Source organism: Dasypus novemcinctus, chromosome 14 (genome assembly GCF_030445035.2).
Source record: "Dasypus novemcinctus isolate mDasNov1 chromosome 14, mDasNov1.1.hap2, whole genome shotgun sequence".
Classification (NCBI taxonomy): Eukaryota; Metazoa; Chordata; class Mammalia; order Cingulata; family Dasypodidae; genus Dasypus; species Dasypus novemcinctus.
The window spans coordinates 7626305-7638354 of NC_080686.1; the positions used below are offsets into that span (position 1 = coordinate 7626305).

Consider the following 12050-nt stretch of genomic DNA (forward strand, 5'->3'; position numbering starts at 1 on the left):
TGTAAACCATGGTCTTCCACATACATACCTAGGAGTGGAATAAATTAGAAATTCAGTACAATCACTTAAATAACAATAAGTTGACTTTAAGTGCTAATGCAGAAAAAAGTCTGTGATACTTTGAATTTGGGGAAAAATTAACTTGAACAAAAATGTATAACTGGGATTTATAAAAAGATAATTGGTAAATATAGGTACCTAATCTTTGAAACATTATAAGGTCTTCAAAATGTATTTGGTTGGGATGCTACAAGAGAAGACCTCTGTGCATGAAAATAAATAACATGGTAGTTATCATGTGAAAGATTTTGACTGGAGACTGACACTGAAATATGTATATGAATGGATATTTATATGCATATGTATATTTAATGAATGGATATTTATATACATATGAATGGATATTTATGGAAAGATCTTTTACAGTGGTCTTTCATCTTCTCCTAGAAGCAGAAATCTCATACTGAAAAGAATGGTATTACATGTAGTGAATTGCCTGAAGACTTCAATTACAGTTCCAGAGTGACTCAACATGTGTTAACTCACAAGGAAAGAAAATCTTATTTCAGGAATCTTTTTGAAAAAGGCCTTACTGACCAGTCATCTTTTAATCAACAAAAGGAAATTCCCAATAGACATAAACCACATGATTGTCAACTGACAGATAAATCAGTTTTTCGAAGTTCTTGCCATACACAGTTCAGTGCAACTCACATCAGAGAGAAACCATATGAATGCCACCTATGTGGGAAAGCTTACACTCAGTGTTATGACCTGAGGCGACATGAGAAGACTCACACTGGAGAGAAACCCTATGAATGTCATTTCTGTGGGAAAGCCTTCTTTCGCAGTTTTACCCTGAGAGAACATGAGAGAATTCACACAGGAGAGAAACCTTATGAATGTCTTCAATGTAGGAAATCCTTCACTCATTCTTCTGCCCTGAGAAAACATGAGAGAATTCACACTGGAGAGAAACCTTATGAATGCCATCTATGTGGGAAAGGCTTCATTCGAAGTTTTACCCTGAGAGAACATAAGAAAACTCACACAGGAGAGAAACCTTATGAATGTCATCTATGTAGGAAATCTTTCACTCATTCTTCTGCCCTGAGAGTACATGAGAGAACTCACACTGGAGAGAAACCTTATGAATGCCATTTATGTGGGAAAGCCTTCACTTGTTGTTCTGCCCTTAGACAACATGAAATAACTCACACTGGAAAGAAACCCTATGAATGTCATCCATGTGGGAAATCCTTCACCCATTATTCTAGCCTTAGATATCATGAGAGGACTCACACTGGTGATAAGCACTATGAATGTCATTCATGTGGAAAATCCTTCACCCATTATTCTAGCCTTAGATGTCATGAGAGAACCCACTCTGGTGAGAAACCCTACGAATGCCATTCATGTGGGAAATCCTTCACCCATTATTCTAGCTTCAAATATCATGAGAGAACTCACACTGGGGAGAAACCATATAAATGCCCTCTATGTGAGAAAGCTTTCAGTCATTCTTCTACCCTTAGAGGACATGCAAGGATTCACACTGGAGAGAAACCCTATGAATGTCATCTATGTAGGAAATCCTTTACTCATTCTTCTAGCTTAAGACAACATGAGCGAACTCACACTGGAAAGAGTCTTTGAGAATATTCTCTATGTGGGAAAGCCTCCACTTATTCTGCCCATAGACAACATAAGAGAACTCACATGTAAAGAAATCCTATGAATGTCATTCATTTTGGAAATCCTTCACCCATTATTCTAGTCTTAGATATCATGAGATGACACACACTGGGGAGAAACTGTATAAATATCTATATGGGACAGTCTTCACTCAGTGTTTTGTCCTGAGATGACATGAGAGAACTCACAATGAAGAAAAACTTTATGAATGCCATCCATATGGAAAATACTTCAACTGTTATTCTAACCTTAGACAAACATGGGAGAACTCACAGTGGAAAGAAACCTAATCAGTGTCATCTATGTGGGAAAGCCTTCACTCCCTGTTCTGTCCTGAGGCAATATAAGAAAACTCACACTAGAGAGATATCATCTATTCTTAATATAATAAATCTTAGTTTATTTTGTAAACTTATACAACAGGAGTGAACTCAAACTGAAGAGAAATCCTATGAATGCCATATATGTGAAAGACTTCAATCAGTGTTCTGACTTTAGATTTTGAGAGAATACAATACATGTTTTGAATACAGAAGAGATTTCAGCCCTTGACTTAAACCTTTAAACATTAGAAAACTCATACATTGGTGAAAAACTCTTTTTAGTCAGTCTGGTAGAGGCTTTAGTGATCATGACTAATTCATCAATTTAAGCCAATTCATAATTGAGAGAATGAATATAAACGTCACCAGTGTAGAAGAAACTTTACTAGGTGGTCTGATAATATATACCATAAGAGAACTCAATATAAATGTAAGGAAAGTAGAGGGGTCTTCATCTGTTCCAACTTATAGAAAGACAAGACTTTAACAGAGGATAAAGCTGCTTGAAGGAATGCCAGTTCATGCAGGAAATATTTTTCATGAAAAATCACACAAAATCATTTATTCGTACATTAATTGTAGGGCAAGTGAAAATTCACAGAGTATGAAATTCTTCAGTGTAATGAATGAAAACATGTCATAAGTGATGGCTCGTTCCTTAGCATTAATATTTTTCTACTGAGGAAGCAACATTCCTAAAGTCAAATTAGGAAAATTTTCAGATGTGTTTCATATCAGAAAATTCATAGTGGAACATAAAATACTTTATATGGACATTTAACATGCAATTCAGCAAAGAGTCAAGAATTTTGAAGAGGAGTTACTATTGAAATTATGTAAGAAAACAGTGTAGAATTATGAAGTGTCATAGACATAATGTCTGATGAAACTTTTTAAGAAGTAATGTGGAAATGAGATTAATTCAGTCGATTAGTATTTACATATATGTAAGCAGAAATTTGTTGTTGAAAATCTAATATGCTGGCCACATTCTATATTTCTGTGTAATTCTAAATACTAAAATTTTAATGAATCAGAAAACAGCTTTAAATGTTAACTGAAACATTTAGATCACAAAATTATTACTCTTAACTATTAGTATTATATATAATAATGGCAAAGATGAAAACAGAGATAAAAACATTTTAGAAGAAAAGTTGTATGTTAATGAATACTCTTTAAAATACTATTTTTAATTTTATTTTAGTCTTTATTTTTTTAATGTTACATTCAAAAAATATGAGGTCCCCATATACCCCCCACCCCCCTCACCCCACTCCTCCCATAACAACAACTTCCTCCATTATCATGGGATATTCATTGTGCTTGGTGAATACATCTCTGAGCACTGCTGCATCATATGATCAATGGTCCACATTATAGTTTACACTCTCCCCCAGTCCACCCAGTGGGCCATGGGAGGACATACAATGCCCAGTAACTGTCCCTGCAGTACCACCTGGGACAACTCCCAGTCTTGAAAATGCCCCCACATCAAGTCTCTTCTTGCCACTCCATACCCTCAGCAGCTACCATGGCTACTTTCTTCAAATCAATGCTATATTTTCTTCGATTACTAATCACAATAGTTCATGAATAGAATATCAGTAAGTCCACTCTAATCCACACTCTATTCCTCCATTCTGTGGACCCTGGAGTGGTTGTGTCCAGTCCACATCTATATCAACAGGGGGCTTAGATTCCACATGGATGATGGATGCAATTCTCCTGCTTTCGATCGTAGGCACTCGGCTCTCTGGTGTGGTGGTTGACCTTCACCTCCATGTTAGCTGAATGGGATTAGTCCAATAAACCAGAGTGTAGGAGTTGCTAGTCTGTTGAGGCTCAGGGCCTGGCTAACAGATAGACAGTTCACAGATTCAGGTACCCTGGGTATACACTAAACCCCAGCACCAACCACAGCTCCGGTAAAAGTAACAGGAGAGGCTTGTGGACAAAGATCACATCTGAATCCAGCTCCATCACACAGAAACACAAACTCCAAAGTAGGGCCAACTGACATGGCACTGAACTCCATCTGCCATGATCATAGAACGTGTGGGTTTCTGTAGCCCTCAGAAGAACCAATACCTGGGGTTGTATCTACTTTATCTGTCTCTGGGACTCTGCCGAGTATGGGTAAGGGTGACCCCTCTGATAACCTTCCAGCTCTTTTTTGGAGACTCATAGCCATATAAACTCATTTGTCCTTTCCATTTCCCCCTTTCATTCAAGGTGAAAAAGAATTTTTAACTCCTGATACTTCTTGTAGGCTCAGATATTCTGCTGGCCTGAGTTGACCCTTTTATTCAAGGTCATTTTCTTGTTACATCATCAGCTGGTACTTGGTAGTAATCCCTCGGTGCCAGGGAAGCTCATCCCATGCTGGGGGAAAGGCAATGCACTTACATGCTGAGTTTGGCTTTGAGACTGGCCACACTTGAGCAACACAGAGGCTCTCGGGCGGTAACTCTTAGGCACCCTGCAGCTCTACGCCTTGTTCTTATTCCAGACACACAGGCTCACAAGCATAGTCATTAGTATCAAGGGCTCATTTTTTGGTCTTTGCCATTGCACTTGGGGGATTGTTGCTGTTCCATTAGGGTATGTGATAGAGCTCCCATGGCTAGGAACTCAGCACTCCCTCAGTTGTTGTTTTTAACTGTAACCACTATGAAAATATCCAAGCATTTTTATGTACCCTGGATATATGCCCTGGAGAGCTCCCTGCCAACCATGTGTCCCCTGTCAATAACATCCCACACCAGTATTCCTCCCTGGCCATTGTTGAACCTCTCTGTGACCCAAAACTTCTTCAAAAATGAAGCCCAATATATTGCCAGGTTCCATTAATAGTAAAATGGAATATAGTGATGAGTTTAAAGATTAGATATAGAATACATATTAATTTAGAAAAATTAAAGTAAAATAAATTGGGGTATCAAAAAATTTAAAAATGCAAAAGCTTTGTTTTGATGTTTTGCCTTCCATCACTGCAATAAGTGTTGCCCTGTATGCAAATGGGCAAGGCAACTTCTTCCATCTTTTTTCCTCAGAGTCTACGTCCTATCTTTTTCTTTTATTTTTTCTAATTATTAAGCTTATCTTCACAAGAGTTTTAGATCACAGTAATTCATATATACAATATACAGTACTCCCACATATCCAACATAAAACCTTTTCCCTTTCACAGCAATAATCTTTTTACATATTCATACTATATTTACTGAAACTGATGTACAGATATTGAGACAATACCTTTCAAACAAGATAAAACTTGGGTTTACATTGTGGTTTATATTTTAGACTATACAATTTTATAAATTTTTAGTTATGTTTTACATTATGATTTACATTTTAGTCTATATGCCCCTATACATTCTCAGTGCAATTTAGCATGTCCTATATACATCCTTGCATACTCTTGTGGAACACTTCCATTGTCCCACAGTTACATTGATTCCATCTATTCAATACCTCTTTCCCCATCCCCTCAGGGCCCACAGTTAGAATCAATCTTCATTGTTTGAAGGGCCACGTTCAGAGATACTTGCAACAATGTTGAGGGCTTGACATGCTCGACTGCCCTAATGCATTGGGAGCCATTATTTCTCTTCAGAGATACAATTCCCTCTATTTGAGAACATTAGTCCTCCCCAGGATGTGGGTATACCTTCACTCTAATTATATGGGTCTCCATCCAATGATATAACCCACTATGACAAAATGAGCACTCACATACTCCCTAGAAGCCTGTCCTGTGTCAGATTCTCCACTTTAAGCATCTTAAACAGATAACCTTCCTTATTATATTTTTAAAAAAGTTTTCTCAACATTTTATTCTCAACCCAATATCTGACAATCTCCTATGTTCATATGTTCCCCCACCCTCCCCCCAATCTTGGGCAATATTACCCATCCTCCCATCCCTAAACCCAGCCAAAGGTATCCCTATGCCCCCATTTTATACCTTCCTTGTACAAATACCTCCAGCTTATCATAGATTTCACCCATGTAGGTGTCAGCTTGCATCCTTCCTCTACCCCCCAAATTCTTTAAGCCTATCATCCAGTCTCTAGCTCTCTGAGGCAGCTTGGTTTACTTAATTCAAATCATTGAGGTTATGTAGAATTTGTCCTTCAATGCCTGGGTTGCTTCATTCAATATAAGGTTCTCAAGATTCATCCATGTTATCACATGTGTTTGTAGTGTATTCATTCTTAAAGCTGAGTAGTATTCCGTTGTATGTATATACCACATTTTATTTATCCATTCTTCTGTTGATGGACATTAGGGTTGATTCCAACTTTTGGCAATAGTGAACAATGCTGCTATGAACATTGGTGTGCATATATCAGTTTCTGTCCTTGTTTTCAGTTCTACTGGGTATATATACCCAGCAGTGGAATTGCTGGACCATATGGCAAATCTATAGCTAGTTTTTTGAGAAACCACCAAACTGTCCTCCAGAATGGCTGGATCTTTCTGCATTCCCACCAGCAGTGGATGAGTGTTCCCATTCCTCCACATCCTCTCCAGCACGTGAAGTCTTCTTTTTTTTCATAGCTACCAATCTAATGGGAGTAAGATGGTATCTCATTGTAGTTTTGATTTGCATTTCCCTAATAGCTAGAGATTTGGAGCATTTTTTCATGTGCTTTTTAGCCATTTGTATTTCTTCTTTGGAGAAGTGTCTGTTAAAATCTTTTTCCCATTTTTTAAATGGGTTGTTTTTCTTTGTATTTTCAAGATATAGGAGTTCTTTATATATGCAGGCTATGTCTCCTATCAGATATATGGTTACCAAGTATTTTCTCCCATTCTGTAGGCTCTCTTTTCACTTTCTTTACAAACTCCTTTGAGGTGCAGAAGGCTTTAATTCTGAGGAAGTCCCATTTATCTATTTGTTGTTTTGCTGCTCATGCTTTTGGTGTGAAATTCATGAAGCCATTTCCTATTTCAAGGTCCTGTTGATGCTTCCCTCCACTGCTTTCCAAACTCTTTATGGTCTTGGCTCTTATATTTAGGTCTTTGATCCATCTTAAGTTGATTTTTGCATAAGGTGTGAGCTGGCAATCCTCTTTCATTCTTTTACTTATGGATATCCAGTTCTTCAGGCACCATTTGTTGAAGAGGCCATTCTTTCCCAGTTGAGAGGGTTTGGTGGCTTTATTGAATATTATATGACTATATATATGAGGATTTATATCAGAACTCTCAGTTTGGTTCCATTGGTCTGTGTGTCTCTCCTTATGCCAGTACCATGCTGTTTTCACTACTGTAGCTTTGTAGTATATTTTGAAGTCAGGTAGTGTGATTCCTCCAATTTCGTTTTTCTTTTTCAATATGTCTTTGGGTATGCGGGGCCTCTTTCCTTTCCAAATTAATTTCATAGCTAGTTTTTCTAGTTCCTTAAAGACTGCTGTGTTGATTTTTATTGCGATTGCGTTGAATCTGTAGATCAGTTTTGGTAGGATAGACATCTTAATAATATTTAATCTTCCTATCCATGAACAGGGAATTTTCTTCCATTTATTTAGATCTTTGATTTCCTTGAACAGTGTTGTGTAGTTCTCTGTGTTTAAGTTTTTTACATCTTTAGTTAAATTTATTCCTAGGTATTTGATTTTTTACTTACTATTGTAAATTGTATTTGTTTCATGATTTTCTCCTGAGCTTGCTCATTATTAGTGTACAGAAATGCTACTGATTTTTGCACATTGATCTTATAACCTGTGACTTTACTAACCTCATTTATGAGTTCTAGGAGCTTTGCTGTAGAGTTCTCAGGGTTTTCTATGTATAGGATCATGTCATCTGCAAATAATGAAATTTTGACTTCTTCCTTTCCAATTTGAATGCCTTTTACATCTGGTTCTTGCCTCAGTGCTCAAGCAAGTACTTCTAAGACAATGTTAAATAGAAGAGGTGATAGTGGGCTTCATTGTCTTGTTCCTGATCTTAGAGGAAAAGATTTTAGGATTTCACCATTGTAAACAATGTTGGCTGTGGGTTTTTCATATATACTCTTTAACATGTTCAGAAAATTTCCTTGTATTCCAATCTTTTGCAGTGTTTTTATCAAGAAACAGTGCTGTATTTTGTCAAATGCTTTTTCTGCACCTATAGATATAATCATGATGTTTTTCCTTCAATCTGTTTATATGGTGTTTTACATTGATTGATTTTCTTATGTTGAACCATCCTTGCATACCCAGAATGAATCCCACTTGGTCATGGTGTATAATTCATTTAATGTGTTGTTGAATATGGTTAGCAAGTATTTTGTTGAGGATTTTTGTGTCTAGGTTCATTAGAGAAATTGGTCTGTAATTTTCCTTTCTTGTGGTGTCTTTGTTTGGCTTTGGTACTAGGGTAATGTTAGCATCATAGAATGAGTTAGGCAATGTTCCTTCTGTTTCAATTTTTTGGAAGAGTTTCAGCAAGATTGGCATTAGTTCTTTCCAGAATGTTTTGTAGAATTCACCTGTGAAGCCTTCTGGCCCAGGGCTCTTCTTACTTTGGAGGTTTTTAATGACTAATTCTATCTCTTTACTTGTGATTGGTTTGTTGAGATCATCAATTTCTTCTTTCATCAATATAGGCTGCTTATATGTTTCTAGGAACTTTTCCATTTCCTCTAAATTGTCCTTCTTATTGGAATATGGTTTTTCAAAGTATCCTCTTATGATAGTCTTTATTTCTGTGGGGTCAGTGGTGATATCTCCTTTCTCATTTCTTATTTTGTGTATTTGCATCTTCTCTCTTTTTTTCTTTGTTAGTCTAGCTAAGGGTTTGTCAATTTTATTGATCTTCTCAAAGAACCAGCTCTTGGTTTTGGTTATCTTTTCAAGTGCTTTCTTGTTTCTATTTCATTTAGTTCTGCTCTTATCTTTGTTATTTCTTTCTTTTTTCTTCCTGTGATGTTCCTTTGTGTTTTTTTTTACTAATTCCTCCAAATGTGCAGTTAGTTCTTCAATTTTTGCTCTTTTTTCTTTTTTGATGTATGAATTTATGGCATAAATTTCCCTCTCCGTACTGCTTTTGCTGCATCCCATCAGTTTTGATATGTTGTATTATCATTTTCATTAGTTTAAAGATAGTTATTAATTTATTTTGAGATTTCCTCCTTGACCCACTGTTTTTCTAAGAGTGTGTTGTTTAATTTCCATATCTGTGTGAAATCTGGGCCTCTGCCCCTTGCAGATTTCCAGCTTCACTCAACTGTGGTCAGAGAAATTATTTTGTATGATTTTGATCTTTCTGAATTCATCAAGCCTTTCTTTGTGGCCTAGCATATGGTCTATCCTGGAGAATGATCCATATGCACTTGAGAAAAATATATGTCCTGCTGTATTCTGGTGTAATGATCTATATATGTCTTTTAGGTCCAAATCCTCTAATATACTGTTCAAAGTTTTTGTTTCTTTATTGATTCTCTTTTGAGATGTTCTATCCAAAGTTCAAAGTGGTGTATTAAAGTCTCCCACTATAATTAGAGGCATCTATTCTTTCACTTAGTTTTTCCAGTGTTTGCTTCACGTATTTGGAGTTGCCCTTGTTAGGAGCATAAATATTTATGATTGTTCTTTCCTCTTTAAAGATTATCCCTTTCACTAATATGCAGTGTCTATCTTTGTCTCTTACAATTGTTTTGCATCTAAAGTCTATTTTGTCTGATATTAATATAGCTACTCCTGCCCTTTTTTGGTTATCATTTGCTTGTAAGATTGTTTTCCAGCCATTCACTTTCAACCTCCTTGAATCCCTGGGTCTAAGATGTGTTACTTGTAGACAGCATATAGATGGGTCATATTTCCTTATCCAATCTTCCAGTTTGAATCTTTTGACAGGTGAGTTTAATCCATAGACATTCAGTGTTATTACTTTCAAGGAATTATTGATGTTAACCGTATTTTGTTTGGACTTGTGTTTGTCATATTTTCTTTTTCTTTTTCTTTTCCCTTCTCTTTTTGTCTTTTTTGTTGCTCTTACCCTCTCCTCCAACTCCGCCTCTCCTTTTTTTTCTTTCTTCCTGCAGAACTCCCTTTAGTATTTCTTGAATGCCAGGGTTCTTGTTGGCATACTCTTTTAGTTTCTGTTTATCGGTGACTATTTTGAACTCTCCATCATTTTGAATGCTAACTTTGTTGCATAGAGTATTCTCAGTTGGAAATGTTTTTCTTTTAGTACCTTGACTATGTCATACCACTGCCTTCTTTCCTCCATGGTTTCAGATGAGAAATCAGCATTTAATCTTATGGAGCCTCCTTTGTATGTGATGGTTCTCTTTTCTCTTGCTGTTTTTAGAATTTTCTCTTTGTCTTGAGCATTGGATAATTTGACAAGTATATGTCTTGGGGTGGGCCTGGTGGGATTTATGGTGTTTGGGGTGCACTGGCCTTCCTGGACATGTACATCCATCTCCCTCAGTGGATTTGGGAAGTTTTCAGCCATTATTTCCTCTAGCACCCCTTCTGTCCCCTTTCTCTTCTCTCCTTCTGAGATGCCTATACTGTGTATGTTTTTGTGTTTTGCATTGTCATTCAGGTCCCTAAGCCCCAGCTGGATTTTTCTATCTTTTTATTGATCATTTTTACTATCTGTTTGATTTCAGATGTACTGTCTTCCACATCACTAATTCTCTACTCTGCCTCTTCTAATCTGCTGTCATTTGCTGAGAGTGTATTTTTGATTTCTTGAATCGTTTTGTTCATCACCATTATATCCATTAATTTTTTGTGTATGACTGCAATTTCTTCTGTATTCTCTCCAAGTGTTTTCTTCATATTGTTAATCTCTTCCTATACTTCATTAAATTGGTCACTAATATATGTTTTGAGAGCTTTAATTATTTATCCAATGTTCTGCTCCTCTTTCTGGTTTTCAGTTTGTTCATTGGATTTGGCCATGTTTTCCTGATTATTGGTTTGGTTTGTAGTTTTTTGTTGCTGTCTGATCATTATTTTATCTTAACGGGTTTAATCAGTTCCTCAGCTTCTTTGTCTAGTCTTGGAGTTTATTTAGTTGTTTGTGCATAAGTGTTATGACCTCTCTTTTCACTTTGTTCTTCTTATTCTATTTTCTTGCTGCAGGCTAAATTCACTTTGAAGGAAAATATTAGGGCCAGGGAAAGCAAAATGAGTAAGAAAAGAAAATGTATAAAGTAGTATTGATAGTAAATGTTAACAGAGCAACAATGTGAGATTTAGGAGAATGGATATTAGACTCATGTAAATTGTGTAGAGTTATAGCAGTAAGTAGAGTACCTATAATGAGACAGTCAACTGAACATGGGGAGGAATATAGTATGAATTAAAAGGCCAGTGTTTTCATGAGAGAGGGAAAGAGAAAAGAAAGAATAATATAAAGAGTGAATAAAAGAAAATAGAACAAAGTATTAGAAATAAAAATTCAGACAATTTGGGAGCCAAACAAAGGGAGGTGGAATGTAAGAGAAACAGTAGATGACAGAGGATAGAAAGATATAGAGGAAAGGCGATAGTATAGGTGGCCAAAATCAATACACACAGAAAAGAGGAAATGGAGGATGAGGAAACACAGCAAATGTGAAGTTCTCCCTGCAGCACCTATTATATAAAGAAAATAAAATAAAAAATAAGAAAAAGAGAAAGAGAGGGGGACAAAAAAGGGAGGAAGCAAGCAATGAAAAGAAAGAGAAAAAAAAACTAAAGGAAAGAAAAAAGGCCTTAGGAGATAAAACAGGAGGAAAAAACCAGGAGACAATGCAACTATAGTGACCACGACAAAAAAAAAAAAAAAAGTTTCAAGCTAGGAGTCCTCTTTGCAGTTAAATAAAATGCTTAGGGGTCTAACATCCCCCCTTTCTCCCTTCCTCACTTCTCTCTCTTCCAGGGCAGCAGGAAAGCTGCATGAGGGGTCCACTATGAGATTCAAGTGGGTCCTTGGGTTTTTTTTATTCATTTTTTAAAAATATTACACTCAAAAAATATGAGGTCCCCATTCACCCCCACTGCCCCCACCCCACCACTTCCCCCACAGCAACACTCT

At 36.5% G+C, this 12050-nt stretch overlaps 1 protein-coding gene across 4 annotated transcripts in view; it reads left to right on the forward strand.

Annotated features, from left to right (window-relative positions):
- The window catches only part of LOC101443526 (zinc finger protein 596-like), a 143177-nt gene that overhangs the window by 105901 nt on the left and 25226 nt on the right, over positions 1-12050 (forward strand). For 2 of the 4 annotated variants that reach the window (XR_009180376.2, XR_009180375.1), the window contains exon 7: positions 448-2854. Coding sequence is in view for 2 of the 4 variants with exons in the window: in XM_058275493.1 (XP_058131476.1) it covers positions 448-1656 (1209 nt within the window). In the remaining 2 variants the exon portion in view is untranslated. Of the gene's footprint in view, positions 1-447; positions 3220-12050 lie in introns of those variants that run through there. The other 2 variants (XM_058275493.1, XM_004463602.5) reach the window with 1 other exon arrangement.